Consider the following 19,748-nt stretch of genomic DNA (forward strand, 5'->3'; position numbering starts at 1 on the left):
AAATGGTACCAATAAAAACTGCAAGTCGTCCCGCAAAAAACAAGACCTTATACAGCTATGCCGACGCAAAAATAAAAAAGTTACAGCTCTTCGAATGTGACAATGGAAAAATGTAAAAAATAGCTTGGACATTAAGGCCCAGAATGCAAGCAGGGGGAAGGGGTTAAAAATGATAACAACAACAACAACAACAACAGTAAGGGGTAAGGATACATCTTTTGTGATTGACATCAGTAAATAATGCTTTATCTGTGGCGGCCTCCTGGAATAATATTTAACTAATCATTTAATTTATAATTACTAATAGGTGTTTTTTTGCTTTCAAGCAACACTATAGATAATAAACCTCAGCAGTAGCTAATAAAGGGGTCCTGAGCAATGCCCAGTGTAGAACGTGGCACTAAAGTGTCTGTTCTCGTGGTTTCTAAGCCAAGTACTCAAATAAAAGGACATCAAAGTACCCCTTAGGCTTTCATAATGCACTATGCTAGACATTAAAAGCATAGCATAAGGACAATGCAAATACCCCATAGTGACATGGCATGTACTCACCTGGGGCACACCTACAACAGGCTGAAAACCTAGGGGCACTCAAAGCGACAGATACCATGGACAAGCGTAAAGACTGCAGCTCATATACTACGTGGGTTACTAGAATCCCAATACACCCCATTAGGAGAAACCATCCTGAGGATACAGAGCGGGAGGCGCTCACCCAGGGAACCAGACAGGAGACCCATGGCGTATGCGCTGGGCTTAGAAATGCCAATGTTCTCGGCGAAGAAGAGAGACCCCTACAAACAGCTTGACCACCACAAGTGTCACTAGGCTTTCCTTCACCTGGGGCAAAGATTATGTTTGCTATCCTAGCCTATATCAGTTCCTGGCACGTCCCGCAATATCCCAATGTAGTCCCAAAAATTTAAAACAGATTTGTCCAGGTCCTAAACCTAAAGTAATACCTAATGTACACGACCGTGTGTGCTGCGCGAGTCCCGTCCGTGATCCGTGGAAAGATAGGACATGTTCTATCTTTAAAAGGATTGGAAAGTTAGGTCCGTTTTTACTAACCCGATTCCCCCGCTAAAGTGAATGGGTCCGTGAAAACTATCGGGTGCCACTCGGATGCCGTGAAAAACAGCCCGAGTGGCACTGGTCGTGTGCAACTGGGATAAGAAACGTATAAAGACATTCTATGAGACAATGTAGATACATAAAATTATTCTCTTTATTAAACACATGCTGTTTATACCTTTTTTCTCGGGATTTGTTATGTAGAATTTATATACATTAAATTAATAGCTGCAGAAACATGTTTTTTTTCTTAAAAGCAAGCACACGCTCTCCACACAACCCTCAATACACACATCTAAAATACATCTGCTTCATTCTTCACAAATAGAAATGTTTTCGAAATTTAGAAATGAATACATTTTTAAAATTAGACATTTTTTATATATTCCAAATCACAAAATGTATAGGTTTATATTGAGATCTGATAATGTAATAAAATGATTTTTTCCTGCTACTTCAGTGTAGTCCTGCTTTTCTTGCCATGACGTCTGCACAGCACAGAATCTTCTTTTTATTTTTGATACTCAGACATCGATAGATCCAAATTTTCAGAATTGTATGAAATATTTGATATTATCTGAACAGGAGATTCAGCAGGAATTAGGAAACAATAGCCCCATACAACGGGAAAGGTGTTTGGAGTTTGCCATGGCAGGTCCTGTGCTCACCCCATGCCTCTGCGTACGGGAATATTTTTGCCAGGTGGATTTGGAATCTGAGCTGGCATGGAGGGCCGCTCTGCCCATAAGTTGTCGAGGGAGGCTTAAGTCTGCATCACTGAAATGACGGAAAAAAAACGAAGTCACATAAGTGTCTAAAGATTAAAGTTTGAGGTGTGGAAACAATGGCCGAATGGTAGTACCTGTAGGAGTAGAGAAGTCCTTTTTCCATCTTGTTAAGACTCAAGTTTCCAGACTCCTGGGCTACCATTTGTGCCAATGACAGAGCGCCAGATGCCAAAAGGGCCGGCTCAATCATTGCTCCATCAGCATCCAGAAGAGTCAACTCCATAAAGTACATGGCGAGATACTCAACCTGTGGTTTGAAAAGGTCAGCATATTAATACAGGACAACGGAACTTAATCTAGAATATTCACCAAGACGTTATACAGAAAAAAATAAAAAAAATAAACCTGCAGTACATTGGACGAGATTACAATAAGGAGTGAGACCTTCCATTTGCCGATATTGTATAGAAAATATGAATCTAAGAGGTATAAGGACTATAATCAGAAGGGTGGTACAACCTCCCTATGGGCTTACCGTGCAGTCCGTGTCGGACTGCGATACCTCGGGCCCACCAGAGGATACGGTTCTGAGGGCCAGTCTTTACAGAACATGTGCATGTCCACCGTCAACTGCATCCCAAACTATGTATCTGTAAGAATTGACCCAAGCAGCAAGTGATGGTCCCAATTTAAAACTGATCTAGGGACTATCTTCTGCTGGACCTTCATGGCCCAAGTCGCTAAGGATCTACTGGTGCCTGTCTGCAGCAGTGATGTACCAATGCAGGTCACAACAGAAACTGAGCTACATAAGAACCTTAAAGATAGCAGTTCCAGCGGTGCCGAAGATCTTGAAGGAATTCTGGGTAATACTCCCGGATGCTGCTATCCTGCACTTGATGGGTGGAAAATGTATAGCACTTATTGATGGTAACATTAGGTAGGAGTCTGATCTACTAACCTTTCATATGACACATAGCTCCAGCCATTCTTATAGAAATGACCACTAGGTGCTGCCTCTTTCTACAGTAACTATATGGAGGAGGATGGTACAGATGTGTCCACCCTTACCTTTGCGTAAATTGGTTTAAGGACTCCAATATCTCATGAAACAAATTCATTCCAATATCGCAACATGCTAGCAAAACCCTTGACAGGCTGCAGTTCACGTCACAACCACCGGATGGCCACAGATAGACATCTCGTGACAGAGTATCACAAAATCATGTTTTGTTGTCTTTTGTTTTGTTTTGTTTTTTAAGGTGGTCATCTCGCGCCATGCATCTGAGGATATGTGGAGATAAGAGGAAAGGTTAGGAAGGACATATCTGTACATGGGGTGTATTTTTACACAATGTGAATATGTCCTGAACTATCTTGAATAAGTTTGGGTACTGCTTTCTTGGTGCTCAGTTCGATGTTTGTACATACATTTTCAGGGTACTCCCCAGTAACAGAAAGGAGGCGCAGGAAATGTAGAGGTTGCGTGAAATTTAACTCAAAGTTCAAGCGGTTGAGGACCTTCCTCTCCATTTTCAGAAGCTCTTTCTTGCTGAATGCATCTTCCATCATGAAACAAAGCTCTGCCGGCTGCAAGACACACAAACTGATATCACCAGAATAATCAATAGACGATCCCCCTATTGTGCCACACTTCTAGGCGTACGTATCATAGAATCAGTCCATGCAACTGCTATGGGACCCTTAAAAACACTAACCGTTCCCCTCTACTATGTGCATTATAATGCTACACAGGCTTAGCTTATAGGGTTAAGAGGAACCAGCCCCAGAGCCATACCATCTTATCTACTATAAGGCAATAGAAGTGGGGACTAAGTTCTGGTCAGTCCTATCCTAAGGTAGGGGAGATAATGCGGTGGCATGAACCAGGACCTGGAGAAGGCCACATTTTTATTTTAATTGGGGTCCGTCCCTTGCTCACACGGTTGCAGCTCCTTTGAAAGCAGAGCCGTGCAGTCTATCGGACTCTATGTGTAAGGAGCAATGCTTCCAGGACAAAATATCTCCGTACATCCGGAGTCTGATGGAGCAGGCCGCCATTTTTTTCTGTTGGGTTCATACGGCATTGGACAAAAATAACCTGCATATTTCCCCGTATGAAATCAGAGGTTCAGTGAGGACCTCATGCACCTCCATGGAAGGCCCATTATGGCTCCTTATAAAACAGTTGTAATATGGCCGTGTGTATGAGGACTAGTGATAGACAAGCACTTGGTACACCTGTAGAATTCAGCACGAGGAGCAAGGAACTAAAATATTTTAAAAAGAAGGATGGTCATTATATCAATATCTACCAGCAGGCATCTTTTATTATTTGTCAGCTATTATGGAGCCCCTCACCACCTACCTCCTTGACATCAAACTACACTTTTTGGATTAGAGCGTCTCCATTGCAGCTTTACTGGAACCTACCAGTCTAGTAAGCATTGCTATATAGTATTCTTGCTCCCCCTAGTGGCGTATAATAGAGTCACACGTCACGTACGCTGGCCAAACTCAGTTTTAGGGCATGTACACACAGGGGTGATACGCTCCGTAAAAGCGCACAGCATACCCACCCTGGACGCTGCAGGGAATTTCAGCCAAAAAAACGCACCAAATTGTGGTGCGGTTTTTTGGCTGGAATGTCCACTGTGTAAAAGATCAGGTAATAAAAAAAAAAAGAGGCTCATACTCTCCCGTAGCCATGGCGAAGTGTCCCTCAGACATTTTGCAGCGCGGCCTTCTGGGATGACGATTCATTTCATGTCACAACTGCAGCCTGTGATTGGCTGCAGCAGTCACATGGGATTAAATGTCTTCCCTGGATGCCGGGGGGCTGGATGCAGAAGCAGAGAGTTCTGGGTAAGTATAATTATATAAAAAAAAAAAAAAAATCAGAGTTGTGATGTTTGTGCCGGATTCGCAGCTTTTCTACCACAAGGATCGCAACATCTGCTATTTGTTGCGGGTTTTACCTCCCCATTGAATTCAATGGGCAAAACCTGCAACAGAGAAACCAGCGACGTCGCAGCATAAGTTGACATGCTGCAGATTTTTTTTTTAAAACGCACGGCAGGTCAATTTATGACCGTTTTTTTCGGCTGTCTTTTTACGCAGCGCGTGGATGGGATTTGTTCAAATCTCATCCACTTTGCTGTTACTGTAATACGCTGCAGATTTTTTAAATTGCGGAAAATCCGCAGTATTTACGCCACGTATGAACCCGGCCCATTTATGGTGTTCTGCTTCTCTAATTTATTTGCCAACTGTTCGAATCGGTTGGTAAAATCTGCTCTCAAATGAATAGTCCATATTAATGCACAGTGTATATAACAAAACAGAAGCACATGTAGCGCTGGTTTCATTGGGAATATTTCTAAACACATGGAGAACCCCATTAACACTTTATTACAAGGGATCCTCACCGCATACCACAACCCATCACTGTATAGTTCATCTGACCTCAGGGATAAGCTTCTCCTCCATCTTGCAGGCAATGAATAGGCAGCTGGCGGCGAGTAACTGGAGAAGGGATGTTCGGATTTTGTGAACTTTCATGTAGGAATTCATTAAGTACACAGCCAGATAGAGCGTCTCCTCCTGCAGGCCCAGATATTCCTGCTCCAAGACACAAGGTCATTTTATGGATACATTTGAAATTAACTAGGTAACAGTTCTGAGAGGGCAAATAGTTTTGATTTAAAATCCACCATTTTGGGCATAGTTCCTCAGCAGACATAGGTTTCCATGGTAACAGACTACAAATAAACCCTGTGTAGTCGGATTCTGCATTCATTCTACGTGTTTCTCATTATCTATATAAATTGGCTGTGTTACTACAAACTTTATAATTTAGTTGTAGTAGGCTCTGTTCACATCTGCGTTCCGCTTTTCCGTTGTTCTGCTCTGACATAGAAGAAAAACAAAAAACAGACGCCAGATCTGTTGCATGGCGGAAACCAATGGTGCCCAACAGAACCCCATGACCCTAATGTGTTATGTAGGCCGTCATGGTGTCTGTAATTTACATTAGTTACATGCATCCGCGGCCAGTGTGGGCAAAACATCTCGGGCATAAAGGGAACACAATTTTACGGCCGATCCTAAAAAATTAATTAATTGTAGGGAAAAATCTACATGGACAAATCAGAGAACGGACAGGCAACAACCAGTGTGGCATTAGTAAGATACTTACATGAACTTGGACCACCCAATCCACCAGCATGGTCCTCATTTCTGTGGTCACAGACTTGGGGATGTCGACTGCCTGGACCACATTCTTGGACTGTTGCTTCTAAAAAAAAGAATAGAGATAAAAAAGTTGAACAAAGAGGACGAGTTTTGTCTTCGGACACTTTGCATGTTTTTCTCACCATCATACTTGAGAAGATATCGAAGGCGTATTCTTGCTCAGTGTGCATATTTAACTTCAGCATGGTCTGGGATAAGTCTTCTCCCCAACAGTCATTCAAAATGGGACCTGAAGAGCTGATGGTCATCGGGATCTGAATGTCTGGGATTTCTGGAGCAGCTGGAGAAGTCAGGAGATTCCTCTGCATTAGGCATACTAGATACAGAAATCCAGAGCCGTCTGATCAACACCTGGCTATAGTAAGTAGTCTAGAACCCCCCCCCCCCCCAAAAAACCAACCTGTCCGGCCTTGATAGCAATGTCTGATCCCCATATTGCTCCTCATCTTAGATATAATCTGAGCATTTGGCAGGAGATCTCGCTCACCTTTTCGTGATATTGAGTTGATCACGACAGTCACAACTTTGTCAGTGACGGATGTCTTGGAACGTAGAAAGATACTTTTCTTCTATAGGAGAGAAAGCAGAGCAATATAATGAAAATTTGCTTACCAAAATTTTTGTTTCCTGTAGTCCGAAGGCAGCACAGAAGGGTTAAGTTTAATACGTCCCCTATTGGACAGAAGAAAATAGATTAATTAGTAACAATCAAAACGTGGTCAGACTCCCTATAAGGACCCCTGGAGACAATGAGCGTATGTGTTTTTATGTAGTAATAAATACATTGGGGGGATATGCTGAGCTGCCTTCGGACTACAGGAAGCACAAATTTCGGTAAGCAAATTTTTCATTTCCCTGGACGTCCTTCAGGCAGCACAGAAGGGACTTAAAAAGCCGTCCTCAAGGGTGGGATACAGCAGCTCTTTTTAGCACTTCCTTGCCAAAGGCTGAGCCTACTGCGGTAGTGCCTTACAAATGTGTCTGGTCTTGACCATACAGCAGCTTTGCATATTTGGTCCGGTGATATGTAAGCAAATTCAGCCCACGAAGTAGATGTGGATCTAGTGGAACGTGCCTTGATTTCTACAGGGAATTCGAGGCCTTCTAGCTAGTAACACTTTGAGAAGACATTTCGGATCCACCTGGCCAGAGTAGACAGACTTGCTTGCCTTCTTACCCTTGATATTATAAGAACAAATCCTCACGGCTTCTGAAATCTTTTACTTTATCCAAGTAACATAGCACAGACCTTCTGACATCAAGGAAATTAAGTTTTTCTTGTTCCTTATTTTCAGGATTTGAGCAGAATACAGGAGGGAAGATTTCTTTTATGGCTAGTTGAGAAGCCACCTTTGGTAAAAACAAAAAATAAATAAAAGAAACAGGCATAGTCCTCAGGACTAGGTAATCAGATAGGTCTCTAAAATATGGCTCCTTACAGGAGAAGGCCTGTATTTCACTTATCAGGTGGGCAGCAAACATTGCAACTAAAAATAGTGTTTCCCAAGAAATATATTGAAGGCTGAGCGTTTTAAGAGGCTCAAACGGTGGCTGGGATAGGCGTATCAAAACAAGTAATAAGTCCCAAGATGGAGATCGTGCATGGACCTAAGGTCTAATAGTTTTACCGACCTAATCTACTTATAATCTTCTTATAAGTAGATTATTGGAAAACGGTCCTTCTAGGCTTTGTTCACACATGCGCTAGGGCTCCGTTCCGTCTGAGCTTTCTGACGGAACGGGACCCTGACTGACACAAACAGAAACCAAAGGTTTCCGTTTCCATAACCATTGCTTTCAATGGTGACGAATCCGGTGCAAATAGTTTCCGTTTGTCTCAGTTGTGCAAGGGTTCCGTCGTTTTGACGGAATCAATAGCGTAGCTCAGCGAGTTACGCCGTTTCCATAACTCCCTACCATGTAGTCAGTAAGTGGCCAACAGTCAGCGTGAGCACAAAAAGCAAGAACGGGGTTAAGGGGGCCCCGTTCTAGAGATAGGTGGGGGTCCCAGAGGTGGGACCCGCATCTATCTGACATTTATGACATGTCCTGTGGATATCAGAAAAAAGGAGATTTTTGAAGCAGCACTAGTCCCGAGTATGGTGCGGTGCACGCTGTCAAGCCAGGCAAACCAACTCCAGCACGATGTATATCCAAAGAAGTAGTAGGACAACAGCACACTTTTTTTTTTTTTTTTTTTTGGTTTTATTGTCAAGACATCCACAAACGACAAGCAACGTTTCGACCCATAGTGAGTGAAGGGTCTTTGTCAAGCCTAACATTATGTCTAAAAACATCGTTATAAATGGGTGAATACAAATGATCACATGGCCCATTCCAACCAGTGAACATCGTGAATCTGGTCTCCCAGGTGAAGCATACATTAGTCTTAATGACATACATCAAATAGTTATATAATCTTCAAAAACGTGCAAAACTACAATGTGTAATACATCTTTAATACATCATCATCAATAATATATCAATCATTGTTATTACAATAGAAAAGTGAAGGAGGAAAGTTCACCACACTCCAGGTTCCAGCTACGATCACAGAGCTCTACTGTGCATGCTCAGCAATCAATCATCTCTGCTGTGCAAAAAATACAGACCAGCGTTCGATCCAAAATAGTGATCAAAGTATGTATAAATGTAAGACATCCTCAGTCATAACAGGAATCCATCATACTGCAGCTCCATATCTGTATATTTTGAGGCAAAATTAATTCAATAATTAAAAACGTCTTCACTCTGTATAAGTCACATGTGAACAGGGCAGACGGAGGGAGAAGGGATCAGGTTCATATTACTTCATGATATCAATCACTAGAAGTTAAATATAAGACATCCTCAGTCATAACAAGAATCCATCATACTGCAGCTCCATATCTGTATATTTTGAGGCAAAAATAATTCAATAATTAAAAACGCCTTCACTCTGTTTAAGTCACATGTGAACAGGGCAGACGGAGGGAGAAGGGATCAGGTTCATATTACTACATGATATCAATCCCTAGGAGTTAATGTCATCAAATACTATTTAGTGTTAAACCGCCTACATAAATCGGATCACCGAAGTGATTCAAAAACTTTCTAGGGAATGCTTGTAACTTCTGTCCGACAAATCATGTTGGACAATAATACCGCACAAAACACGAGATTTATATAATGATGATAAAAAAGCCTTCATTCCGTGATGTGAAGTCACATGTGAACAGGGCAGACAGAAGAAGAAGGGATCAGGTTCATATTACTACATGATATCAATCACTAAAAGTTAGTGTCATCAAATACTCTTTAGTGTTAATTCGCCTACATAAATCGAATCACTCAAAGTGATTAAAAGACTTTCTAGGGAATGCTCGTAATATCTGTCCAACGAAACATGTCGGACACCTATATCGCACAGAACACGAGATTTATATAATGATGATAGAGCATCAACCATAGCCCACCCAATCAAAAAACCACTATACTCAAAAATATTGCATAAAAAATACAGATGGATGCCAACATGAAAGGAACCGCTATAACCTTCGTTCTGATCATAAATCCGCTGGCGTGTGGTGAATAAACCTCCATCACGAACATGCTCAAATCTGTAAGAAATATTCCAAAAATATCAAGACCCTCAGGGATACAAGACGATGCAAAAAAATAGATGCTACACAATGTGTCAGAAATCACCCATCAAGTGTACAATATTAAAAAAAATGTTAAAAACAGCAATGGGATTTCAGAGTCCAGGAATTATCTTGTATTCTAGATTCAAACCTTTGGGGTATAGGGAATCTAATTCAAAGATCCAACGTAATTCTTTCTTTTTCAATAGCTTCTGTCTATCCCCTCCCCTCCTGAGTATCGGGACACAATCTATTACCCTAAATCTCAATTGATTTAACTGATGATTCTTTTCAATAAAATGCCTTGGTAATGGAAGTTCCATCATTTTCTTTCTGATTGTACTTTTATGCTTATTAATTCTCAATTTAATAGGCATAGTTGTCTCTCCTATGTAAATCAATGAACAAGGACATGTAATCATATATACAACGAAATCTGAATTGCACGTAAATCTGTGTCTGATATTAAAGACCCTCCCCGTATGTGGATGCTGAAAACTATTCCCTTTCACAATATTATTGCAATTGCAGCAATTCAGACAGGGAAAATTACCATTTTTGGGGGGGCAAAGTAGCAATTGTGTATTTTTCTTTCTACTACCCACGTCTGACTTAACCAGTGTGTCTCTGATATTCTTAGTCCTCCGATATGACATAATAGGTGGTATTCTCAACGTGTCAATCTCATTATGTCCCTTGGACACTATAGGCCAATTCTTTCGCAGAATATTACCTATGCGACCACTCAAATTGCCAAAAGTTGATATAAATGGTATACGTTCAACTTGTACACCCTTAATATTGGATTCCAAACAATTGTCTAGTCTATCCTTATGTTTCTGTACAAGTTTCCTAGGATAACCTCTCTTCGTAAATTTATTACACATCTGAGTCAACCTAATTTGTTTCTGTGTAGTATCTGACACAATCCTATCTACCCTTAATAATTGACTCCATGGTAACGACTCAATCATGTGTCTAGGATGGTTACTACTATATAAAAGATTATTTCTGTCTGTGGGTTTCACAAATAAATCTGTGGAAAATACTCCGTCTTTCCATTGTACCAAAGTGTCCAAAAATTGTAATTCTCGATCAGAACAAACCATGGTAAATTGAAGAGCTGGAATATGAGTGTTAAGTTCTAACAAAAACTGATCAAGACCCAATCTATCACCTTCCCATATGACAAAAATGTCATCAATAAATCTCCACCAGCGTGTGTGCTGTTGTCCTACTACTTCTTTGGATGTCCTGTGGATATGTCATAAATGTCTCTGATGGGAAAACCCCTTTAAGGTTTCGGTTGGCATATCACATAAAAAGTCAGATGCCATTTTTAACATGGGGATATTCTGCAGGATAGATGGGATCTCGCAATAAAGAGGAATCCCCTGAAGGAAAAACGGACCTCGTTGCTAAGTTAGCAACTGTGAGGTTAACTTTGGGCGGCAATTCCAAAGCTTCACTGGCTTAAGGGTCTAATTTATATACAGACTTGAATCTTACTCCAGGATCCATCTTTACCTGGGCAAATCACCACAGCAGCCAAATGCTCCTTGCTGCCCAAAGAGCCGGGTCAACGATTACACATTGTTATGCAACTTAGCCGCTTTATCCCATGACATGAGGGGTCAAACAGCGGCGTTCCCGGAGGCAGGACCACTCCAGGCTAGGGAACAGGGAGTCAGACATCTTTTCTTCTCTTCAGATCCAACAGAAGAAAAAAAAACACATACGCTCATTGTCTCCAGGGGTCCTTTATAGGGAGTCTGACCACATTTAGATTTTTACTAATTAATCTATTATCTTTTGTCCAATAGGGGTCATATTAGACCTAACCCTTCTGTGCTGCCCGAGGGACGTCCAGGATCATATATATATATATATATATCTATCAGGCAGCACTGGCAGCGTGTGGGTGCAAGCTCTAAGGAACAGACTAAAATTCCAGGTACATAGAAATCGAAAAAATTAGCAGCAACTCCAAAGATTCAGGTGAAAATAATGGGTACTTTATTGCCAGTGCAACGTTTCAGCTCCGTCCACTGGAGCCTTTGGAAAGGCTCCAGTGGACGGAGCTGAAACGTTGCACGGGCAATAAAGTACCCATTTTTTTTTCCCCTGAATCTTTGGAGTTGCTGCATATATATATATATATATATATATATATATATATATATATATTTTTTTTTTACACACACATGTATAACTTAAGACTTCCGAATTCATCATATACTCAGTCTTCCATAGCTACGCACGGTGCTGGGTCAAGGTCTAAGGAGACACCTGGGCAAAATATCGTGGGCAACCTGTCCCTAGTTTTTGTACAGAGAGAATGCGAGCCTAGCAGAGACTACAGGTAAAAATTCTACAGCTACAGTATATTATAAACGGTAACTCAGCAATGGTCCTTCAAAGCCTACTATACCGGATATAAATAACTGTGCCACATAGTGTACAAATACCAATATATAGCGTAAAATATAACCACCACAGTGCATACATTGCCCCGATAACTGTGCACAAGTTCCCAAGTATATCAGTCCTGTAGCACCATGGACTTGTGGTTAGCCCCTGATGGTTGTGGCCGTCTTTGGCTATATCCCCCATGTTGCCCCACTGGAATAAGAGTACAGCAGTGCCATTGCAAGGCCCTGAGATATCACACATGGGATCCCAAGCTCCAAGCAATAGTGGCACTGGCCTCCCCATGTGGCAGGAGCACCACATGGATATGGTCCCGTTGAAGACAAGACGTCACCATGCAGCCCTAAAACCAGAAAAGTGTTTGAACATTTGAGGTGAGAAGTTATATCATTGTAGATCAAACATAGACCGCAAGCATCTTCTTATTTCGCTCACCTTCCGGTCGTCCTTCTTGCAGTCTTCTCTCTTAGAAGGGGTCTCTCCTGTGTTATACAAACTCACCTTGATGTCTTCTCTGTTGGAGACAATTCTATTGTTATCCTTGGTCTTGAACGGCTCTCTTTTTACTTCCATCTGAAATTGCCAGAACAGGTGTTTTGTTTCTCTTTACGGCTACTTATCAGTCCATCGTACGGACTATTCAGTAACACACTATTACATGCTGGGCATGTTTGGTTCTGTCACATCAGTACAGTGAAACCTCTTTGAGACGACCACCCAGAATTGTAGAAAACAAAACTAAAACATGCACAATACACACCACACACAAAATGATGAAACACCCCTCAATCATGTCATCGATGACATAGTTTACATATCACATGCAGTACTATATTCTCTGCATCTGGGATGTATCGTCTTGCCGTGTATCTAGTTCGTGTAACATGTAAACTCAATATCTAAACTACATACTGCAGTTTCTTCTGCCTTTGGCTTCCCAGTTTGCCCTGTACGGTGTCCTCAGTCCTCAGCAAGGTTCCACTCTCCTCAGTTCCCTGGATAACCCACTTCTTTTCAGTCTCCAGCATGGCCTCCCCTCTCATTCTACCCAACACGGCTAGCTTGCTTTCCTCCAAACTGCTTTGGCTCTTTCCTCAGGTAGGGGCAGTCTGTGATGCAGCTTATTATGCAGGCTGAGCTCTGCTCACGTGAAACATGACATCTGCTACTCACAGAGCTCCGTTCCTCTGGCTCCCTCATGTCCTGGAGGCAACAATTTTCTCCTCTGCGCTGTATTCAGTCAGGGGACGCAGTGAAGTATGAAGCAAGTGATTCAGAGCTTTGTAGCACTCTCCTGTCCTCTCCTAGGCATTGCTGCCCCACGCTGCTTTTCATTTCATGGGACACAGCAGTGTGGAGAAGAGTCAAGTAAATGATGCATGCAGTCATTACAAAAGTGCGTCCAATAAAAAAGAAATAAAAAAAAAACCTTGTTCAAAAACGCTAGAATGAAAAGTAATCTTTTTAAAGAGGGCTGCTGTACATAGACTATAATAAAATAACAAAACTATCACAGAAAAATCCAGTCTATGTAGGGTGGTCCTCTCAAAGAGGTGGTCTGCAGAGCTCTCACCATTAGGTCATATGGACAACATTGAGGGGGGGGGGGGGGGTTGTTTGGACAGTATCCCGCAAAACAATTTAATGTGCATTTGAACATCTTGACTGTGTCCCCCCCAATGGCAAGCATTGGGGGAAAGAAGAAACAGGCATCTCGACTTTCAACAATCCTTTTGTTCCCCCTGGGAGATAAGCCATCACCAGAAGTATCTGGCAGCCACTTATCTCACGTCTCCCATATCGAGACCCAAGCATGCATGTTTATTGGGAAATTGGAGGCGACTAACGCTTCGTTCACATCTGCGCTAGGGCTCAGTTCCGTCTGAGCTTTCCGTCAGAACGGAGCCCTGACTGACACAAATGGAAACCAAAAGGTTTCCGTTTCCATCAACATTGATTTCAATGGCGACGGATCCGGTGCCAATGGTTTCCATTTGTCTCCATTGTGCAAGTGTTCCGTCGTTTTGACAGAATCAATAGCGTAGTCTACTATGGTATGGATTCCATCAAAACGACGGAACCCTTGCACAACTGAGACTAACGGAAACTATTGGCACCTGATCCGTCACCATTGAAATCAATGTTGATGGAAACAAAGCTACGGGCTCCGTTTGTGTCCGTCAGGGCTCCGTCCCGACGGAAAGCTCCGACGGAACTGAGCCCTAGCGCAGATGTGAACTATTATTATTTATTTCAGTTACTTATATAGCGCCAACATATTATGCAGCGCTGTACAGAGGTCCTCTTTAACTGTCCTCATTGGGGCTCACAATCTAAATTCCCTATTGGTATGTTTTCGGGGGTGAACGAAGCCTAACACTTTTTTAATGTGCATGACCAGCCTTAAAGACATTGTACGTATGTTAGAAAATAAAAAAAAGGTTTCAAAAAGCACAAAAAAAATAAATAAATAAAAAAAGATATTGCGTCCATAGATCTCATGAGAATCATGTAACCCCATTGTCTAATGGCTATAGAATTAAACAAATGCAGAACAAACAATGGACTGTGCAGTCAGATGACCAACTGATGCGACGTCACTTTGGCCATATTGTACGCATATATATTCGTATACTTTTTTTATATTATAGCAGACTGTGTTTTTTAACACAAAATCTTAAAAGAACACGTAGCATAAATACCGCAAATAAGTAATCACAAGAGAAATTTACACGCTGCAGAATGAAAATCCGCACAGCAGGTCAATTTTCACACGTCTTTTCTGTGAATTCTTTTTCCGCAAACCTGTGGATGAGATTTGCAATATTTATGCTACATGTGAACGTAGCCTTACTCCACTCAAAACGTGAGGATTCTGGTGTGACTGTAGCTGCCCTTAATATTCACACATACATATCTGAGATCCAAAAAGTTGTGCTATGGGTAAGTGTACACGGTAGAACTACAACAGCTGCCCACGATCAACAAATACAGCGGCGGCCGGAGAGTCAAAAAGATCCGTATCTGACGCTAGTATATGGAAGGAAACTAAGGGTGACCACAGTGCTCCCTCCATGTCACAGCCAGACACATGGACAGCTGAAGCAGCTCTACAGCGTACCAAACAACCCCCAACATCTCAGCTTCCTAGACACCTGTGAGCCTGGACATGAGAAGTGGAGGGACATTGGGATTGCAGGAGAAATGTTGGGTTTTGAGTTCCTCAGTAAGACAGGTACATGGTGTTTACACGTTACAGACACGACACGACTGCTCTTACCTGTGCTGTGGGACTGGTCTACACAGATTGACTGAGATTGGGTGGTGATGCAAAGAATTGTGGGCAACTTTTTAGCACTAGTCGGAGTAAACTATGGAGCGGATCAGCACTCATGAGAGTGACTTCTTGTTAGGTCATCAGGTGATGTTATATTATTTCACCCCATGCAGGTTCTGTGCTGGAATCAAGCGCCGGACTATCAGAATGTCTAGGCTACTGGATGCCGGCGTTAGGCCATTTTACTACACATAGTAAGACTCATCCTGTACCTGTGTTCCTGCTAATTTGGCAACCGACCATCAAGAGTGAAAAAGCAAGAAGAAGATGTGGTGTATTCTCAGAAGTAGAGTTTATGATGAAAGCCAATCTTCTCCAACCTGTGGCTCTCCAGCTGCTGTGAAACTACAACTCCCAGCATGTCATGGCAACCTCCAGCAGCGCATAGGTTTAGGAATTGTTAATATATAAAAAGTGTAGACAGCGGAGTAAACTCCAGCACATCCTATGAGTGGTGCTTGTGCGTAATGTTCTCCCATCCCATGATGGCGTGTTCTCCATCATCGTTTGGGCTGATAGTAAAATTGCTCCTTATGCTAAAATATCAGCAGGGAGATGAACCACCAAAGTTACCTATTAAGTGATCGAACCACAAGTCATATACAAGACCTGGAGTTAATAGCAATGGACTAGACCGAACGTAATAACCAATAACGCTAAATTCTACGTTCAGGATTCACACATTTTACAAAGAATCCACGGGAGAAACCAGGTGAACACTTGGGTTTCTGCCGTGGATATGATAGCGGATCCGCAACTTGGATTGGCCTCATTAAATGGGGTTTATCCATTGCTATTTCTTGCGGAACCGTGGAAATAACGAGCATGTCATTTTTTTTTATTTTTTTAAATTTGTTGAGGATTTCAGTGTGGTATTTATATGAGAGAATTGGAAGACTGGGCATATTGCACAAAGATTTACATTTCTCTTTGTTTTATTGCACTCTCTGTACAGGAATTTAACACTTAGGGCTCATGCACATGACCGTAGCCGTGTGCATGGCCCGCGATTTACGGCCGGCTCGCGGCTGACAGTCCGCTGCCGGCCGACCCGAAAATCATGGCTACGGTCGTGTGCATGAGGTCTAAGGGTATGTCCACACGGTTAACAAAATACGGCTGAAAATGACATTGTGTTCTATATATCCTAGTGATTCTGCTATAGATCCTCAAACAAATTTTTTTTTCTAAAGATATGAGTCATATATATGTTACTTGTTTGCATTGATTACTAATTGTGCACTATAGACTAGGTCTATCGTAATTTGTTTATAGTATATCCGTTTATTATTAAATTATGTTGTGTCTTTCCTTTTTTTTATGTAATTGGTGTATATATGTTTGTTGTCTTTGAATCTTTAAACTGGATATATGTAGATTCTAGAATCTAATTTTTTTTATATATTATCTATTGTTTATTTATTTTTATTTTTCACTTCATTTGAGATATATATTATATCCTTGTTTTTTCTTATTCTCCCACAGCGATTGTGAGAAAGGCCTTGGTTAGGCCGAAACGTTACGTTACGTTATCGCTTGCTTTAAAAAATATTATTCTATGATACTATTTTGGAATAAAAAATAAAGTATTTCTTCTTGAAAATCAAATAATTCAAGTATTCCTGGAGTGCTTTGGTTTTAGGTTTATTTTGTAAATATATAGTGTGGGTACTCTAACCCGAACCTAAACAGCACCAACGAATTGGAGTGCACCCTTACAATTTTGATATGAAAATACAGAGCTGTTTTCAAGGGAAAACAGCTCCTGATTTTCAGCCGTATTTTTTTTTTTATCAAACTAGCGTTTTTCACAGCTGTTTTTCTATTGAGTCAATGAAAAACGGCTCCAAAAACGGCTCAAGAAGTGACATGCACTTCTTTTTACGAGGCATTTTTAAAAACGGCCGCGTAAAAATCGTCCTGTGGGAACGGAACACCGTTTTTCCCGTTGAGATCAATGGGCAGATGTTTGGAGGCGTTCAGCCCCCATATTTTCAACCATTTTTTGGGGCGTTTACGGCCACGAAAAACGGCTGACAATAGCCTGTGTGAACATATAATGAATAAAGAGAAAAAAAAAATCATTAGAAATAATTCCAGCCTGTCACCTTACTTTTCACCAGCAGGGGTCAGTCTTGCTTCAGCAGAAGTATAGTTCACATTAATGACCCGGTTACCACACACTCCAGGAAGGGCCACATAGTACCTGAACATTGGGTTATAACCGTGATTGGCTTATTCTGGCTCCAGAGCTCCACAATCATCCCACGTTCAAAGCTGATATGATTTCACGCTCACCTTCTTATAACTCCCAGTGACATCAGCAAAAACTCTGGAATAACAACTTTGTCTCACTAGTGGTTAAAAAAAAAAACGGGGAAAGCCTTAATATTGTCTGACAGGTCATTTTAACCTGCCTAATTGTTTTGACTTTTTTCCCCAAGATAAGCGGCACCAGCGTTGTCGGGTCGCCATTTATCTCCCTCCAACTAACATGCCTGTATAGCTTGAATTAAGGTGCATGGAAGAGTCAGGGGGGATAGCCATTACCAAATGACTTGAAACACTCCGTGTGAACATACGCTTATAAAAAACAAATGAAAATACGGAGCTGCTTTCAAGGGAAAACAGCTCCTTATTTTCAGCTGTTTTTTTTTGATTAAACAAGCGTTTTTCGTGGCATTTTTTACGGCCGTTTTTGGAGTCAATAAAAAAACGGCTCCAAAAACAGCTCAAGAAGTGACATGCACTTTTTTATGGGGCGTCTTTTTACGCGCCATTATTTGAAAGTGAGGCGTAAAAAAAAGCCCCGTCGGAACAGAACACCGTATTTTCCTTTGAAATCAATGTGCAGATGTTTGTAGGCGTTCTGCTTCCGATTTTTCAGCCGTTTTTGGCCGGAAAAACAGCTGAAAATATCCCGTAATGGCCCCTTTGGCTGACAATGATCTTAAAGAGGAATTGTCACCTCTCCTGAAATGTCAGTGTTAGTCATAATATAACGGTTCTGAAACGTCTTTTCTTAGGACTGTATTGTGCCATTCCGGTTATTCTTCCTAGAAATGTATTGTAATGTAATTGACAACTGGGTGCTACCAACGCAGTGTAGTTCATACAAGGCTCAGGTTTACCCCGCTGTTTGAAAAAAAACTCTGCGGTAAATTATGCCTTTGAAAAAAAAGCACGTCGCTTCTTGAGCCCTTTTTGAAGCAGATTTTTAACATTTCCCATGGACAATGCCAAAAACGACTTCACCCAACCTTATCTTCATAGACCTCGCTTTGTGCACTGGGGCGCAGTCATGCTGGAACAAAAAAGGGCTGAACCCCAAACTGTTCCCACAAAGTTGAAAAAAAAATACAATTGTCAAAGACCTTGTTCACATAGTGCAGATTTGATACAGATTTTGGATCTATTTTTTAATGCCAAAACCAGGAGCTGAACCTAAACAAAAGAAATATATAGTGTATCCCGTCCTGGATCCAATTCTGGTTTGGGCTTAAAAAATATATACAAAACCTATATTAAAGACTGTGTACACCTTTGAAAACTTTATTTTTAAATGGCTTTTTATTTAAAATGATTTTTACTTTTGAGATGCATCTGCTTTATATTCTGTATACAGAGCAGCTGTATCTAGCGCCAAATCCTGTATCGGTCAGGTCAGTGAGACCGACGAGTTCATTGCCAGCAGGTCCTGGGCATCTCTGATGCCCAGGATCGAGCTGCTATCAATCACACCTAAGTTATGAACTTAGATGTGATCGGTAACAGCTTGAAGCTGCATGTCGGAGACCCGCTGACACTGAATCCGTCAGTCCTGACCGATACAGGATTTAGCGCTAGATACAGCTGCTCTGTATACAGAATATAAAGCAGATGCATCTCAAAAAGTAAAAATAATTTTTAATAAAAAGTAATTACAAAGTTGCACCAATCACTCTGATATACATATCTTTCAAAGATGTACATAGCCTTCAAGTCTTGACTGTGTGTAGAAGGCCTTATATTTATTTGTATGCTGTAGCATTAGCTTTACTTTTCACTGGAAATAAATGTCTCAAACCCTGAAAAACAGCCCCAGACCATTACCCCACCTCCAAATGTTAACTATTCAATCTGTTAGGTAGTGTTCTCCCGGCATCCACCAAACCCATATGTATCCATCATAAAGCCGGTAGAGAAGAGCCATTCATCACTCCACAGAACACGTTTCCAGAGTCCAGTGGCGCCGTGCTCTACACCACTTCATCCGACGCCTGGCATTGTGCTGGGTGATCTGCCATGACGCGCCCGGGCACA

General features: G+C 41.5%; 1 protein-coding gene across 1 annotated transcript; it reads right to left on the minus strand.

Moving 5' to 3' along the window:
- Positions 1-1,232: 1,232 nt before the first annotated feature.
- Positions 1,233-12,682, minus strand: CCNP (cyclin P). Its single transcript, XM_075834436.1, has 8 exons — positions 12,611-12,682; positions 6,544-6,625; positions 6,179-6,336; positions 6,001-6,099; positions 5,268-5,423; positions 3,234-3,392; positions 1,937-2,109; positions 1,233-1,851 (listed from the first exon to the last, which is right to left on the minus strand). The coding sequence occupies exons 1-8, from the start codon at positions 12,680-12,682 to the stop codon at positions 1,665-1,667; spliced, it is 1,086 nt and encodes a 361-aa protein (XP_075690551.1). The 3' UTR covers positions 1,233-1,664.
- Positions 12,683-19,748: the final 7,066 nt, after the last annotated feature.

This window comes from Rhinoderma darwinii, chromosome 8 (genome assembly GCF_050947455.1).
Source record: "Rhinoderma darwinii isolate aRhiDar2 chromosome 8, aRhiDar2.hap1, whole genome shotgun sequence".
NCBI classification, from domain to species: Eukaryota; Metazoa; Chordata; class Amphibia; order Anura; family Rhinodermatidae; genus Rhinoderma; species Rhinoderma darwinii.